General features: G+C 42.8%; 1 protein-coding gene across 2 annotated transcripts in view; it reads left to right on the top strand.

Moving 5' to 3' along the window:
- Positions 1-18,488, top strand: part of fez1 (fasciculation and elongation protein zeta 1 (zygin I)) — a 92,488-nt gene that overhangs the window by 14,742 nt on the left and 59,258 nt on the right. The window contains exon 2 of one of the 2 annotated variants that reach the window (XM_073029710.1): positions 10,779-10,878. In XM_073029710.1, the coding sequence (XP_072885811.1) occupies positions 10,779-10,878 (100 nt within the window). Of the gene's footprint in view, positions 1-10,778; positions 10,897-18,488 lie in introns of both variants that reach the window. The other variant, XM_073029708.1, reaches the window with a different exon arrangement.

The following is an 18,488-nucleotide window of genomic DNA, read 5'->3' as shown; positions in this document are numbered from 1 at the left end:
AGATTTCTGGATCATTGGGACCTCTTTTGGGGTGGGTGTGACCTGTACAAAAAGGACGGGTTGCACTTGAATCCCAGGGGGACCAATATCCTAGTGGGCAGGTTTGATAGAGCTGTTGGGGAGGGTTTAAACTAGTTTGGCAGGGGAGTGGGAATCAGAATGTGAGTGCAGGGATTAAGGTAGAAGGACAAGGGCATGATGCTAAGAGTTCTGAGTTGATGAAGAAGGACAGGCAGGGGACAGAACATAAGTTTTTTTACACAGAGGGTTGTGAGTGCCTGGAATGACTTGCCAGGGATGGTGGTGGAAGCTAAAACATTAGGGGTATTTAAGAGCCTCTTGGACAGGCACATGGATGAAAGAAAAATGGAGGGTTATGGGGTAGTGTGGGTTTAGTACTTTTTTTTAGGGATTATATGGGTCAGCACAACATGGAGGGCTGAAGGGCCTGTTCTGTGCTGTAGTGTTCTATGGTTTTGTTTTCCCCAAAATCTTTCTCCCAAAGGGCAGTGGTAGCAGCATTTTTGATATTTTTAAGGCAGAGTTAGAGACTTGATAAGAAAGCTTAATGTGGGTGGCAGGATTATAATTAGATTAACCATGATTTTATTGAATGGCGGAGCAGGCTTGAGGGGCTAAGGGGGCTACTCCTGCACCTAGTTTGTAAATTCACGTGTTATCCACTGCCATTGACTGGATGTGGTAGGATTGCAAAGCTTTCGTCTGATCAGTTGCTGCTGCGCTTGCTATTTAACACACACATCGTCCTGTGTTGTGTGGGTCTGGTCAGTGCTTGCATACGTGCACATGCTCATACACGTGTCTGGGAAGTAGAGCCTCTTTCCTCTCTTTGCCATTGGATCAAGACCTTCCTCTGCCAAACCTATGTGGTACCTGGTGTTCAATAGCCACCAAACGTTAAAATAACTCAGATATGGGCATCTTCCACTCTTCACAGCTTGTATGGATGCAACTCATCCCTGAGCCAAATACACTAGTCGAAAGGTGGTGGTCAGGTATTAATAGAAAGTTTTAAAGGTGCTCCATTAGTAACAACATCTCCTCCACAATGACCATCAGCACATGGAGAACGCACAACAGTGCATCTACTTCCTTAGAAGTTTGCAAAAATTCAGCATGACATCTAAAACTTTGACAAGCTTTTATAGACATATGGTGGAGAGTATATAGACTGGTTGCAATATGGCCTGATATGGAAATACCAATGCCCTTCAATGAAAAATCCGACAAAGTGTAGCGAATACAGCCCAGTCCATCGCGGGTAAAGCCCTCCTCACCCGTGAGCTCATCTACACGGAATGATGGTGCAGGAAAGCAGCACCCATCATCAGGGACCCCCACCACCCAGGTCATGCTCTCTTTTCTCTGCTGCCATCAGGAAGGAGGTACAGGAGGGACAGGAGGAGGAGTATAGGAAACTGATACAGGACTTTGTGATATGGTGCAACTCAAACTACCTGCGTCTCAATGTCACCAAGACCAAGGAGATGGTGGTGGACTTTAGGAGATCTAGGCCTCATATGGAGCCAGTGATCATTAATGGAGAATGTGTGGAGCAGGTTAAGACCTACAAGTATCTGGGAGTACAGTTGGACGAGAAGCTAGACTGGACTGCCAACACAGATGCCTTGTGCAGGAAGGCACAGAGTCGACTGTACTTCCTTAGAAGGTTGGCGTCATTCAATGTCTGCAGTGAGATGCTGAAGATGTTCTATAGGTCAGTTGTTGAGAGCGCCCTCTTCTTTGTGGTGGCGTGTTGGGGAGGAAGCATTAAGAAGAAGGACGCCTCACGTCTTAATAAGCTGATAAGGAAGGCGGGCTCTGTCGTGGGCAAAGTACTGGAGAGTTTAACATCGGTAGCTGAGCGAAGGGCGCTGAGTAGGCTACGGTCAATTATGGAAAACCCTGAACATCCTCTACATAGCACCATCCAGAGACAGAGAAGCAGTTTCAGCGACAGGTTACTGTCGATGCAATGCTCCTCAGACAGGATGAAGAGGTCAATACTCCCCAATGCCATTAGGCTTTACAATTCAACTGCCAGGACTTAAGAACTTTTTTAAAGCTATTATTAATGCTTTTTGAGTTAGTGATTTAGATGCATATCATATTATTACTGAGTTAAGTATTGTATGTAATGAGTTTTTGCTACAACAAGTGTATGGGACATTGGAAAAAAATGTTGAATTTCCCCATGGGGATGAATAAAGTATCTATCTATCTATCTATCTATCTATCCAGCAGGTTCAGAAACAGTTATTACCCCTCAACCTTGAACTCTTGAACCAGAGGGGATAACATCCCTCAACTTCACTTGTCTTGCCCATCATTGAAGTGTTCCAACAACCTATGGACTCATTGTCAAGAACTCTTTGTCTCATGTTCTTGTTATTTATTGCTTATTTATTGATTAGTATTTCTTTTTTCTTTTGTATTTGCACAGTTTGTTGTCTTTTGCACATTGGTTGTTTGTCCACCCTGTTGGATGCAGGCTTTCACTGATTCTCTTATGGTTCTTGGATTTGTTAAGTATGCGCACAAAAAATGAATTTCAGGATGGTATGTGGTGACATCTATATACTTTGATAATAAACTTACTTTGAACTCTTCTTTCTCCGGCATTTTGATATGAGCCTCAAGCTGTTAAAATTCAAGCCTCCACATTAAAAATCCAGCAAGAATAACAATCAGCATTTGTCCCTTAGTATCTCCAACATAAAGGCTGGATGTGTGATGTTCTGGGATATTAGCAAAGCCAGCAAAACATATTGGGGCATATAATCCTGTTGTCCTGCATGGGAGTATTGCCCAATATAAAATCTGGCTGTCGGATCACCGATCTGTAGTCTATATATCCCAGCAATTCAGGGAAAAGAAAATCTCATCGAGCCTTTATCTTACTTCTCTGTTTATACTTCTCCCATTAATGTAATCATCCCAGTTGATAAAGGTAGTTTGACATGACCAGGAGAATATAGTGCTTTAATTGGTCTAATGGATGTCAATCCTTGAGACTCCACTGTGCAAAGTTTAGCAACAAACACTTAATGCATGAAGATACGTTGGCCATTATTTTAATGGATAGCAGAAAAGAGTCAGCATCTCCATCAGATTTGAGGACAGAGGGACAACAAGTAAATGCAATAGCTTCTAAAGCATTATTTTAAATAATCCAGCTCCTGCTGACTCACTGTTTCTATGGCCTCCCGATAATGTTTCCAAATTATAACCATTCCTAAGTAAATCTGATCAAGTGCTTGCTATTCCCTGGTGCACAAAGAATGGTGGGCGAACCAATTGAAAGGATTTGATAGGAAAAATGCAGATAATTCTCTGTTGTTAATTTACAACTAAATAAATGCACTCTTAAAATTAGAGCCAGGTCATTTAGGAAGACCGTATGAATAGACCATAAGGTATAGGAGGAGAATTAGGCCATTCAACCCATTGAATCTGCTCCATCATTCAACCATGGCTGAATTTTGTCAATCCCATTTTTCTGATTTCTCCCCATCAATCTTAAGTCCTGTACCAATCAAGAACCTAGCAGTCACTGCCTTAATACATCCAATGACTTGGCCTATACAGCCCTCTGAGGCAATGAATTCCATAGATTAATCACTCCCAGCTGAAGAAATTTCTCCTCATCTCAGTTCTAAAGAGATATCCCTTCATTCTAAGGTTGTGCACTTGGATCCTAGAGTTTCCTACTAACAGAAATATCCTCTCTATATCCACTCTATCCAGTTCTGTAGTATCTGGTGAATTGTAATAAAGTCCCTGCTCATCCTTCTGAAGTCCATTAAGGATAGGCCTAGGCCCAGAGACATCAAATGTTAAACCTTTAATTCCTGTGATAATTCTTGTGAACCTTCTCTGGATCCTCTCCAGGGCCACGTTCCTGCTTAGGATATGGAGCCCAAAATTGCTCAAGATATTCCAAATGTGGTCTGACCAACACCTTCTAAAACTTATTAAGAGTCAAAGAGAGAAGATTGTCCGTTGTATTTGATGATAACTGTTAGATCTGTGCATTTCTTCTGTTCTGCATTCGAAGGTAGCTTTTGAATCCAAGTTTGCGAGCAACATGTACGTCCACAATAAGGTCATGGAAACTTTTAAAATCAAAATAAGCTTGATTCATAATAAAAAAAATTTACAAGACAGTACAATGCCTTTTCATCCTTACATTCATAGTCAATGCTTTAAGCAGAGTTTTATTACATTCCTTGAAACCAATAAGACTGTTGCCATACATGTGGCCCACTGGGGGTGGAACACTACTAGAATAATTGAGGGGCTTCCTCACCCAACCTGACCCCTGACCCTGCTGTAGTGGATGAGCCCTGTACTGTAGTCTTTTCCCACCGAGTCCTTGTGGTGGCTGCACCAAGCTTCAGTGCGTCCCTCAGCACGAATTCCTGCAGCCTGGAATGTGTCAGTCGGCAATATTCCTCCACAAAAATATTGATGTTCTGGCAGACCAACAAGTTTCAAGTCGAACCAAAGGGTGTCTTTCACTGAATTGATGACCCACCAGCAGCTTGCCAGCCACTCTGGTCTTGCGCACTGCTCCAGCCATTTGGGAACAAGTTTATGGGTGCAATATTAGCTGTCGTGCAGTGAGCTGCATGAAGAAACCTGCGTGGGAGAATTTTTAAACTGAAAAAGCCACTCACACTAGGGCAGTTCCACTCTCTTGGCCACAGAAGTCTGGGTCCAGTGGTACAAATCGTCTGCACAACTGGGGCCCTCCTTGGGTGCAGAGGATGGTCATCGCTTCTCTGTGCCTTGTCATGCCTTTCCCTCTCCATGAGGTGCTGTAGAGCTGCCTTCCTGGCTGTTGGGTCATCTATTGATCGCATCCTCCCAGTCCGCCGGAATTGACTTCGCTTGCTACGACAGGCATGCCCCTGTCTCGCCAGGATGTGAGGCCTGCTGGCGACCTTACCTGGTTTAGCCCACCTATCACAGTGATGTATCGGGATGTGGCTGCTGTTGCACACAAGCATCTACTTGGAGCCACGAGTAGAGAGATACAGCACAGAAACAGGCCCTTCAGCCCACTGAGTCCATACGGACCATCAACCGCATATTACAGCAATTCTAATTATTCTCATTTTTAACTCACTCACATTCCCATCAGATCCTCCATGATTCTGCTACTGATCTACACATTAGGGGCAATTTATGATGGCCATTTAACCTACTGACTACTGTGTCACTTGAATGATCAGCAGGAACTGAACACCGATCTTATAGCTGTTGTTGTAAAGTGATTGTGCTAACCACTATGCTACCATGCCACCCCTTCATTGTCTGCTCCTTACACATACCCTGACCAGTCTCATGATTTTTCTGCCCTCTACTGCTTACGGACTGCCCATTACACCGCTGGGATTTAGGGCAGCAATAAAGGTCCTCCATCTTTGTCTGCCCTTGCTCGTCTTCTCTTAATGCCCCAGGTGTGGTTCAGGGTCCTCATTTCTCCCTCTATTGCCAATTTGTCTTTGGTCTCCCGCATTTCCTCCACCCTTCAGGGGTCCAATGAAGTGCTGTCTTGATGATGGAGTTGGCCTCTTTTGCCGTTCACAGATATAGAACGATTCTTAACTGCTGTTTCCATAACTATTTTTTTTGGACCAGTCAGGGTTGTTAGCCCTGAGATGAACCCTCAAACCTGAAGGACTGGTGGACCATTCTTAGTTTGGCTTCTACCCTTTGACTTGTTTAGCATGGGTCACCCTACCAAGAGCCAAAGCACAAGGTCCTGACTCCAGCCAACATACCTCTCTGGGTCAATGAGGTAATTTTACTCCAGTTTCTGCATTTTCAATCCCTGACAGGAGAACAGGTACATATTGTGGTGTTTTGGGCTTTTCCATTAGGCCGTGTGCTTCCAATCCAAGGAAAAAGGATGGGTGGAGAAGTGACTCCATCCCTCCTCTCCCAGAAACATTGGGATTTGTGCTGTGTAAAATTTCAAGTCCATGTGAGGTGAATCCTCTTCCTGGCTTTGAGATCAGACCTGACAAGACCTGACTATGTATATGTCAACACACAAAATTTTGGAAGAGTTCAGCAGGTTGGGTAGCATCTATGGAAAGAAATGCATAATTGCCATTTTGAGTCAAAACCCCTTTGTCAGGAATGTTGAAAAACCTCAGTGTGAAACACTGACTGTCCATTTCGCTCCATAGATGCTGCCTGACCTGTTAAGTTCTTCCAGAATTCTGTGTTTTTCTTGTGACTTTCTTTTGGTGTCAAGTTTGGTTTGGCTTAGGTATTTATTCATATTTGAATTAAGTTGGGGCATCCTGTGCTGGTCTGTCTCAGTACTTTATCCAGGTCAGGATGCTTTGCTTAATAATATTGGCATATTGTGTGTGTGTGTGTGTGTGTGTGTGTACGCCTCCGTTAGTCTCGATAGACCATGGATTTACACCTTGGAAAGTTTCCAGGGCTCAAGCCTGGGCAAGGTTTTTTTTATGGAAGACCGGCAGTTGCCCAAGCTGCAAGTCTCCCCTCTCCATGCCACCAATGTTGTCCAAGGGAAGGGCATTAGATTGGCATATTAATAGTATGCTTGAGTTGTTACAGTTATGTTGATGGTTTCATTGGATTAGATCGGGAAAGGATTCTCACAGCATTTGGCTTGGATTGAGTTGTTTTGGCTTTGGTTTGGTTTGGGGAGTTTTTTCTAACCAAGCAGATTTCTATCTTTTATACTGAGTACTTGCTTAAAACTTCTTCATTCCTATTATTTTCCTTATTCTGATATGACTATTAACCTGAAATATTGGGTCAGTTTTTTACCTCCAAAATATGTGAGTTTCAAGAGGTGACTAAAATGTTAAAAGTTGGAAACAGGTTTCAGCTTTCCCCAAATGTCCCCATTGTAACAGAAAATGGATGTAGGATGATTCATTCTCTGCAGGCTGTGTTTTCTGAGTTCTCGACGTTTAGGAACTGAGGAGGTACAAAGAAAGAGGAAGGTCCAGTCTATTACTTCTGCTTGTAGGTCAGTATTCCACAGCCCAATAGTACTTCCCTTATCTTCACAATCTCTCTCCCAATACATCCCAAATCACAGACCTAAGCACATCCTGTGACTAGTCCATTCTGAGTTGTCTAAAGGCATTTCTCTACCAGTGTCTTTAAGGTAGTCTTTATTTTCAATATTTTTATTAATTTTCACTTAAAAGAATACAGAGTACATGAGGATATGTATTATGATTCAAAAAAAGATAGAATAGTACCGAATACATTATATTTAAATCATGCTTACAATCGCAGTACCCTATATTCATAATCAAACATTCATTAATTAAATTGTAATTTGAATTATAATAATTTTATTATAAAAAAAGAATCTAAACCCACTACCAAAGTCGAAGCTGTTTGGTAAAGAAAGAAAGATAGAAAAAATTCCTTATCACATAGTGATTTACGTTATTAGCCAACATCTGTACTTTAACACCAAATCAAAGGTTTTGAAAATAGTTCAAGAATGGTCCCCACAATGTTTGAAAATCTTGGTTAGAATCAGTAATTGCACAACGGATCTTCTCTAAATTTAAGCATGACATAACATCACATAACCATTGAGTGTGAGTAGGCGGAGCAACGTCCTTCCATTTAAGCAACACCATCCCAGTAGCTATAAGAGAAATAAAAGCCAATATATGCAAATCAGATGTCTCCAAAGTTATGCCTTTTTCTCCAACAATACCAAACAAGGAAGTCAAAGGGTTAGGCTTAAAATTCACTTTAAAAAGTACAGAAAAAGTTTGGAATACTTCCAGTATTTTTCAAGATTCGGACATATCCAAAACATATGGATTAGTGAAGCCTCTCCATTGTTACATCTATTGCAGTAGGGAGATGTATCCGGATAAAAACAAGATAGCTTGTCTTTGGGCATGTGGGCTCTGTGGACCACTTTAAATTGTAGGAGGGAGTGGTGAGCACATAGTGATGGAGAGGTAGTCTTTTGTTGGCCTTTGCTGGCAATCCGTTTTAAACACAGCCACACCCATGATATCATTTTCAGAATAACAAACTTAGCAAACCACAGAAAAACAACAAATTAAAACTGGCCATATGATCAATTTAATCATCTGTCTCAGGGCAGCATTAGGAACTTCAGAAAAAATCCTTTGTTAGTACTTTTTAACAAGTTCTCACACCAGTCTGCTGCCTATCATCTTCTCTTTTCTAATGTCTGGCATATTCCCCAAACCTTGATCTCTCCCACCAATCCTCACCACCCCATTTTCTCTTCCTAATCACCCGTGATCTTTAATCAAGGGATCTCCTCATCAATCAGCCTTGCGTTTCCTCCAAATTTCCCGCAATATCTCCCCACCCAATCCTAGCCCCGACTTTCCTACCCTCTCCCAGGTTCCTGCCTCATACCATAAAAGCTCCAGGACCAGCTTGCAGCAAAGCCTCTTAAGCAGGTCAAAACTGATCAAAGCTGTCCAGGTACTTCAAACCCTAGTAGTAAATTATTTTTTAAAAAAAGCTCCTCACTGGGAGGTTTACATCCTGTAGTGTAAGTCTTTCAACCTACCCTGGAATCTTGCTCTGATAAATTATTAAGGTAAAGTGGCTATAGATGTCGGAACCTGTAGTGCATTTGCAGCGTTTGTTGTGTCTGCTTCAAGTCAGACATTAGCAATTGCCCTGGATTTGCCATTGTTAACATGATACCATCTAAGCCCATGTGTGTCGAGAGCTTTTCCGAATATCCACCTCTTGGTCGCTTTGCTGTCCGTGATATGAGACAGACGGTGGCTGTTGGTGTTATCAAGTCAGTTACTAAGAAAGATATTGCCACAAAAACCACCAAGCGTTAAGCAAGAAGTGGATGTTACCACTGGCCACCAAGATCCAGCAAATCTTGAGACTTGCACCAAAATGTTTATTCATTACCAGCCAAATATATATATTAATAACTGGGGATTTACCTTGAAAAGAATCGCGCAATGCCACTGGGGAACTACGTTCAAGTGCACATGTGACTGAACCACACTGACAAAGCCAGGTAAAGGATGACAGTTACTGGTGGGATTCAGAAATCTTATACTAGACACCCAGGGGACAGAATCAGCATACTTATTAGATGAAATTCTAATCAGCCCTTAGGGGCCTATTACAGTGGTCTTGAAAAGATAATTAATGTAGAAACCAGGTCAGTGTGTTGAAGTCTGTCCCACTCCAGGATTTAGTTCAAAATCGTAGAGCAAAATTTGAGACCAGTGTTAATAATACTGAAACACTTGGAGGAATTTCTGACAGTGGATTCTGCAGGAGTTGCCCTAACTGGATCAAAGTGAAAGAATCATTGTGTCTCACTTCACAAATTAACAATTTGTTTTCGAAGAGACAGACTTGTGATCTCATCTCCTGACTCATCTTGATGAGGGAAACGTGCAGAGAAGCAGAATTTTTTTTTAATTGCAGAGTTGAACACGTCCAAGGACTTGTTTGAGAGGAATTACAACAGGTACTGGAGTTGCAGAAGGACCTTTTGTCAACACCTTGGATAGAATAAATAAACACTGTCAGGAACTTGTTAAAAAGGCACTCACAAGGGATTTTTCCTGGAGTTCCTAATTGATCATATGACCAGTTTAATTTGTTATTTTTCTGTGGTTTGTTGTTATTCTGAAAATGAAGGTATCATGGGTGTGGTTGTGCTTAAAAGAGATTGCTACCAAAGACCAACAAAAGACTACCTTAAAGACACGAGGTAGAGAAATGCCTTTGGACAACTCAGAATGGACTATGTGGTAGAAGGGAAGGAGGTATCTTATGCCTGGAAGAAGGGGCTAATCCTTCCCATCCTCAAGCTGCCTGTCAGCTTGAAGCTCATAGGCTATGAACAAAGATAGATCTCTGCCTCAGCAGGACTGACTACAGGATTTAGTAAGGCTGTAAAGAATATCTGCAACAATGGTAAGTGCATAGGGAAAGATAGGGGAGTTAAAGTGATTTTGGGCAGAGTTGGGAGAAAAGGAGACTACTGCAGAGAGAGAGATTGGGTCTGCGACAGAGAGAGGGAGATGGACTACTGCAGAGATGAGCCAGGGAAGTTACAGAATATCAGTGAGGAGCTGAGAGAGACAGAGGGTGAAAAGGGTGATTGGGAGGGGTGGATCAGGAAGTTGGCTTTTGTTATCTATGAGCTGTTAGTCACCTGATAGAGTTTATAGAACCAGGAGAAGCATTGATAGAGTAAACTGTAAGAATGTTGCCCTTGGTGCAAATGTCTAGAGCTAATATACATGTATTTAAAGCAGTGGGGAGGGGGAATGTGCGGAACACATTTTTTACACAGAGTCCTGCCAGGGTGGTGGTGAAAGTAGATACAATAGTGGCTTTGAGATAGAAACATGAAATGCAAGGAACGGAGGGAGATGGATCACGTGCAGGTGGAAGGGATTTAGATTGGCATTGTGTTCAACATAGACGTCATGGGCCGAAGGGCCTATTCCTGTGCTATGTTCTGTACAATCTTTCCTCCTGATTATTGTACCTGGGATTTGGGTGCACCTGCACACTTTGAATCACGCAGACAAATGCCCCTGACAGTCAGCTGGTTCATCAGATTAAACATGCTGATTGTTAGCCTGTGGGTCAGATGCAGCTCCTCTGTGGAGTGACAAAGGACATTTGTACTCCCAGCTGGAGGCCGGGCATCAGATGGGCTGTGTGCTGCTGACTACTAACAATGACCTTTCTCATTCCAGGATCTGGGATGCCCTAACTGACAACTACATGACAAGCACAGCTGAGGAATGGAGGGCAGCACGTCTTCAGGAGCTCAACATGAACCTCTCCAACATGGAGGTAATGTCGAAAACTCAGGCAAGGCAGCATTTTATACTTCCAACTGTGTTGCACTGCAAAATATTATTCTGAAAAAAATGGAGTTAATCTTATGTTAAAGGTTATCTCTGGCTTCATTTTGTGTGTCATATCCCTCCTGGATGCTAAGAATCAACAAGCTCCTTTGTGCAAAAGATATGGGCAGTGAAAAATCCTGAACTAGCTCATTAACTGAGTGATCAGATCTATAACTAAAAATTTGGAGGAGAGTAGCTTTTCCTCAGTAATGGAATCTTGCTTCTGAGTCAGAAGGCCATTGGTTCAAGCATTACCTCAGAACTGTGCTGTGCATTAGCAAAGAGGTGCCACACACACTGAAGTGCCTGAAAAATTGAGGCCCTAACCATCCTCCCAGTTGCCCAGTGTCCAGCATTGAGCTTGTCGTCATAGAAACATCTCCAAGATGAGGAGGGACAACGGATCGCACCGCCTCCAACAGGTGGGTGATGAGAGAAACTGTAGGATCTGGGTGGTCTGTCAACATTTGGAGCAGGTTCTGCCAGGGCCCAGAAAAGCCTGCATTCACTATGCCAGCCAGGCTGTAGCCCTGAGCCCCTCATCTCTGCTCTATGCATCCAACACCAGTCCTCAGATGTGGCCTCTGCATATTACTAAAGTGCTACTGAGCAGTGATGGGATCACCATATCCTTGCTTCAGGAACGCCAGGTTCATGGCATAGCAGTTCGCAAATTGGGAAGATGTCTTCTTTCAAGTGTAGTGGGGTGTATACCTGTGAGTGTTCAGACTCCTCTCTAGCAAATAGACAGCCTGTGAGGTAGGACAACAGCATAAAGAACATAGAACAGTACTGCTCAAGAACAGGCCCTTTGGCCAACATTGTCTCTGCCAATTCATCCCCCTGCACCTGATCTGTATCCTTCCATTCTATGCCTGTTTATGTGATACTTGCTCGAAAAGAGTATCATTGTTGTAAAATAAAACTGTCAGTGTAACATCTTTCTTGACGTACTTAATGCACATTAATATCTACAAAGGTTTTTGAAAGCTATAATTAGGAATATGACAATATACGCTGATGGTTCTCAGCCTTCTATTTCATTCTCTTGCCTGTTCCTGGTAGTGGTGACAGTGTAACACTAACCTGTACGGGCCAGAAGCAGCTACTGTCCCACCAGAGGAGTTTGGATGAGCGTTAACTCCTACAACAATTTTACTGTTGAAAGGCTCAGACTAAAGCAAGGTCTTCAACAGGTGTGGTATTGGGGCTATCACATTGGGAGGGGGATTTGTTGCAAGGCCATTTCCTTCCATCCAGGCACTTGAGGGGTTTGCTTCCTCCGACACCTCGAAGGTCACTGGGTGCAGTAATGTGAATGAAGGACTATGGGAAAAATATGGCCACCATCTCCTGCTGGTATTTACACGGGATAGGGAAGTGGGGCCTTCTGCCAGTTACGTGGGAAGCAAGTTGTAATGAAGGTGAGAAAGTGCTCTTCATTATGTTGGCTAACGTGAGGCATTGCAGAATATTGTAAGTATTTACCCTACGGTGGTTGTCAATTATGTATGATGTTACGAACCCCGTAACTGGGTATCTTACCAGCAAAGATAGGAGTATCCGTTGAAGTCTGATGGTACTATTTTTAACAGTATTTATTGATAAAAATACACAAAAATAATATCAATGCAAACATACAGATACTATACGTCGTCAAGACTAAACCTAAAAGTGCGGGAATAATAATAATCAATAAGAAATAAGCTCTATCGTTGTCTAGGGGATAATGAATTGTCCAATGGAAATATAAAGTTCAGTTCAGTTCATGCAGGCTGCGGTAGTTGTTGGTCGCTGTGTTGCCATTGTTGGAGAGAGAGCGAGTAACAGCTATTGACTTGCCGACTTTCCTTTTCGATCTTGATCCGTCGATGCGTTGTTGTTGTGGCCATTCACGTATGACCCCTCCGTCTTTTAGCTAGACCGTTCTCCCGTGGCGGACTCGTCACCCAGGCAAGGGTGGACACACACACAAGCCTCCACCAGTCTCGTAGCGTCTCTCCTGGTGCGTCTGAGGGGTGTTCCCCAGACCTTACTTTTATCCCCACTCACGGGGTCTCAGGTGCCAATCAGGTTGGGATGATGCAATCCCTCAACCAGACCACTCTGGCTGCCCCCTGAGGGGTTTAAATGAATAGAACAGTACTCAATACACAATCCTTCTCCAAGAGGCAATAGCAGTAATCAGTGGTTCCGTTCCGCTTTTGTTAGGAGGAGACATTCCACTTTTGTGTATCTCTGCATTGTCTCTCTCTCATTTCCTGGGTATCAGACCTGAAATAGTAGCAATTTTGCGATTCTCAAAAAGGGGGGGGGGGGCGACTTTGCACCCTTCTGCCCATCAGAGTTGCTCCTCATTCGTAACACTGACAATGACAGGAAACCTGTGTGGGAGAGCTTTAAAGTGATAAAGCTGTTGTACTAGGGCAGTTCCACTTTCTCGACCTCAGGCGTCTGGGTCCAGTGGAATGAACAAGCATTGTCATGTTCTTTGATCTCCATGAAGTGTTTCAGTACCACCTTCCTGGCCGTTGGATCTCACTGTAGATCTCATCCGTCCAGTCTGCCGGAGCTGACTTCACATGCTGGGACAGGCGTGTCCCTAACTCATCGGGGTATGAGGCCCCTGGCTACCCTCACCTAGTTTAGCCCTCCTATTGAAGCAGTGTACAGGGTCTGACTGCTGTCACATGCAAACAGCTACTTGGAGCCACAGGTGAGAACTGAGTGTCCAGTGGACACCAAAGGTTGGTGAGCTGCCCTGGAATGGACACTAGCCCCTTCACCAAAGGTGCTGCCCCTCCCTGGACACTCCATACACCCCATTTACCCCAAATCTCCAGGCTATAGTGTTAATGTTTTTAAGAAAAAAACAACTGTTTTACAAATGAGGCCCTATGTTGAGTGGGTCAACCATGAATGTTGCGTCCCAGCTGTCTACATGATACGTGAGCCAGGGCAGTACGATATGGAGAGCAAGCTGTTGCCCATGCAGCTGACTCCCCATCTCCATGCAACTGATGAGCCCAAAGGAATGGCAGAGAGCGATACAGTTTGGTACCAGAGGCAGCGTAGGGGTTGCCAGTCAGCATTGAACTCAACATAGAACTGCCTTAAGGATTCCAGCTCCGGATTTTTCCCTCGGAGTTTACTCCCCAAGCGTTCCTCATGAACAGGTACAGCCACAAGGCAGTGGAGGTGTGAGATCAGAGCTTTCTTTCTCTTAGATGAGCTGCCAACCATGACTGACAAGCCCTATTTGCCCAAAGCGTCTAGTTTTATGGCACCAATAACCTGCCTTTGCCCCTTCTCTTGTCAGTAGAAACAGTTCTGCCGAGCTTAGTAGCTAAGCCACACGAGAAGACCAGAAGCTGGACATGCTTGTCAGAGGCTATTTGAGACACATGTCATTGGGAGCCTTTAATACGCAGTGGGAGCTTGTCCCTGTTACTACCAGCAGCTATAACAACCTCAAGGAACCAGTTTCACAACTAGAAATGGGAATATAACAGCTCCCATTTATTGACTTGCCTGTTGACATTTCATCCTGGCATTGTTAGAAGCAGATTACGGTAAGTTCTGAGCTGGAGCCGGTTACCCATTTTCTCCTGTATTGGTTCATGGTTTGAGTATGGTTGTGGGTATCTTTGATGTGTAAAAGGTCTGGGTAGTTAATCGAGGTTCAGGGACGTACAGACTCCTTTCCTTATTCAATATCCGTGTGTCCGAGGAGCAGCAAAGAAGCCTGCCCAGTTTTGTCCTGTGTCAGCAGAGGGGTGGCAAGGACACTTGCAGAGAGTAAATGTTTCTGAGGCAAGCTACATGATCTCAGCATGCCCCTGAATCCTTTACTGAAATAAAACACATCTGAGGTGTAGTCTATACAGCAGTTTATTTGCATACAGGGGAATTCCACCAATGGTAATGGCCTCAGAGTTTCAAAGTCCATTTATTATCCAAGTACTTATACAGTATACAACCCTGAGATTCATCTTCCCACAGACAACCGCAAAGAAACACAATAGCACCCATTTAAAGAAAAACCTCACAGAACAAGACCATCAAACCCCCAGCGGACAAAAAAAGAACAAATTGCGCAACTAGCAAAAAGCAAGCAGGTAACACAAAGAACCTTCAAACATCAAACCTGCCCCTTCACCAAAGGTGCTGCCCCTCCCTGGACACTCCATACATCCCATTTACCCCGAATCTATAGCGTTTGTTACATTGATAGCTGGGAGGGCCATTTTATTGAAGTGGAAGGATACGTCGACTCCCACTCTGTCACAATGGTTCTCTCAAGTGATGTTATTATGTCTTTGTTTGGAGAAAATTAGAAGTCAAACCTTCAAACCTATGTTTGATTTTGAGAAAAGATGGGGTTCATTTGCTCGTTACTACCATTTGAGTTAATTGATAGATTTCCTCCATGACGTAATTGTAAATTTTGGTTTTTTTTTTGCTGGTGGTTTTATGTTTATCTTTAGAAGCTTTTTGTATGATGCATGGCTCCGGGGTTGAACACCTAATGGGTTATTTTTTTTCTCACTTTTCTTTGCTTTAGTAGGGTTTTTTTTTCTCTTTTCTTTTTTTGTGTCACCATATTTTTCAATCTTTTAAACATTTTTTTTTCCTTTGAGACATTGTAAGTGTTACCTACTTCGATGTACTCTTGTTATTTTGGATAATAATAAAAAAAGATTTGAAAAGAAAGAAAGAAATCAACTTCAGCAGTGATAAGACATGGGAATTTTATTTTTAATCAGCTGACAACCAGAAAAAATAAAATATTAACATCTTAGGAGGATGTTGAGAAAGCTATCAAACAATTGAAACAGATAGGAAATGCTAGCTGTAATTGAAAACATGTATGACACTATTATATAAGTTACCGCTTTAAACTATTGAAGACTTTCAGCAATGTTAAGAAAGATGAGATGTACCCTCACAAACCTGAGCATTCAATATTCATCAAATTAAGTCTCTGTTACATGCTTATTTTGTCAGATCATCCACTTACACAAGAGCATCCTCAAAGATGCTTCAATTAATGACTGTTCACTGTTATTTCTATTAACAAAGGAAATTTGAATTATGTTAAGTAACATATTGGAGCAATTGAACTCTTAGATGCCTAGATTTCCAAAATAATATATAATATAATAAAGGGAGTCCACGAGCCAATGAAGCAGGTGAAGCCAGTCCAGAAGGCCACAGCTACCGAGTCAGTCAGTTCATCTCTGTGGACCCAAGGCTTCTGTATCTTCTGCCAGAAGCAGTGCGAGGGAGACCAGTGAAATGTGGGCAGATGGCGCTGAACACCTGCTCTCATCCTCATCAATTTTAATCTTGCTCAACGTTTTAATCGGCATGGAGTAACGGAGACAACAATGGGTCTGCGTTCCGCCATTAGGAACTGATGGCTGCCCCTCTCATTCTTGCTGAATCCCCCAGGAGGTCGCAAAAACGCCAGATCTTTTAGTTGGCTCAGAAGTTCATCCCTAAAGTGGAAATTACAGGCTGCAATCAGTCATAATTCAGAAGTATATCTAGAAGAAGAGTATCTAGTAGTTTTGTGAGCTGCCTGCAGAATTGCACCATCTTACCAGATAATATGCTAAAGGTTGAGTAATTTTTTGGTACCATTCTTGACGCTGTGGCCGAGAGTGGGCAATGACCAGGCTGGACGGGCAGTCAAGCCCACAACATTACTGGACTCAACGGGATGACGTTTTATTTTCAGTTGTGGGATAAAACAAGTGATATTAGATCAGTTGCCATCCTAACTGAATCAACATTACACACATCCAGTGTCACAGCAGAAGTTTTCTATGCTCCAGGTAATCAAGGGAAGTAGAGGTCGAATATACATACTGTAGGGAGTGTTATGATGTGTGTGTGGGGGGGGGGGGAAGGTTCTGGTAATGTTTTAGTTACTGATACAGTGAAATGGATGAAATATGAAACACCCCAATTAAATCCTAGTAGGGTTACATAATGAATATTTCCTGTAGCTATTGTGCCTCCTAGTGTAGAAAACCACTTCGACTGATCTAAGTGACGGAGCTACTGTATGTTCAAAATGTGAAGAGGTCAAGAAGGTAGGGATTCTGGCCAGGGCGAGTAAACCCTGAAATTCGTTTACAATTGAATAAATTGTGTAAAGGGGACCAAGTAATAATGGTGTATTGAATCAGAATCGGAATCGGAATCAGGTTTATTAGCACTGACATACGTTGTCAAATTTGTTGCTTTGTGGCAGCAGTACAGTGTGATACATAAAATGTTACTATAAACTCCAATACAAAATATATAAAAATTCAATAAGTAGTGCAAAAGAGAGCAAAATAATGAGAATGCACACAGTATACAACCTGAAATAATTAGTCTTCACAGACATCCACGGAAACAGAAGAACCCTAAGAGAATGAACGACAGAAAAGTGTCAGAACCCCAAAGCCCCCTCTCCCCCTGCACGGGCAGCGGCAAAGCATTAATGCATCAACCTCCCCTTCCCCCTGCCCACTTCAGCAAAAGGTGTCAGCACCCACCAAGCCCCCAAAAACTGCATGATCTGCAGGCAACAAAAACTATTTTTATTATCTTTGCTATTGTTATTCAGTGTAATATTTATTCAATCATTTGCTGCATACTGAAAATAAATTGTACAGTGCAACGTTGCTACCAGGGGGCAGCAGATAACTTTAGCACCTTTATTATAAGTTGCTAATGTTATAAGTGAATCTATCATTTACCTAATTATGGAATTCACCTTTCTTCAAAGATCTGCACAGAAATTCCATGTTTATGATGTATTCTATATTCCAGTGGGAAGAACATAAGCAATAGCAAGATGAGGTGATATAGTTCGTGAAGCCACGCGGCTAGTTAATTAGATCAAAGTTGATCATGTTCCTTAACCCATCCGAATTCATCATCAAGCTTCAAGACCTGGGCCTCTATGCCTCCCTCTCAACTACCTTATCATCAGATTTCACTCAAAAGAAGATTGGTCATGACATCTCCTTCTCACTGATTATCAACACTTGTGCACCTCAAGGCTGCATGTTTAGCCTCCTTCTCTATGCTTTATACTCAAATGCCTGTGGTTAAACACAGCTCCAAAGCTACTTTCAAATTCACTCAAATACTACTGTTGTTGAGCGAATGACGTGTGGCGGTGAGTTAGCTATGGGAGCAAGATGGGATTCAAACAATGCTGTACCAACTCTAAGACAAGTAAATCGTTTACCAACAGGCGCAACACATTTCTGAAGATGTGGTCTCACTAAAGCCCTTCACAACTGCAGCAGGACCTCCTTCCTCATAAACTCCAACCCTCTTACAACAAAGGTCAACATATTATTTTGCCCTTCTAACAGGTTGCTGGTTCTACTCTCTGCTTCCTGTGGACCAGCACACCCAGACCCCTCTGTACACTAACGTTTGGTCATTTTTCACTGTTTAAAAGAACATTGTTTTACCATTTCTTCTCCAATATACTTCACCTGTCATCTTCTTAGCCAGATACTTGACCCCGCGTCTACCTTTGCA

This window comes from Hemitrygon akajei, chromosome 26 (assembly GCF_048418815.1).
Source record: "Hemitrygon akajei chromosome 26, sHemAka1.3, whole genome shotgun sequence".
Taxonomy (NCBI): Eukaryota; Metazoa; Chordata; class Chondrichthyes; order Myliobatiformes; family Dasyatidae; genus Hemitrygon; species Hemitrygon akajei.
The sequence above is the reverse complement of the archived record's forward strand: the minus strand, read 5'-3'. Positions and strand labels throughout refer to the sequence as shown.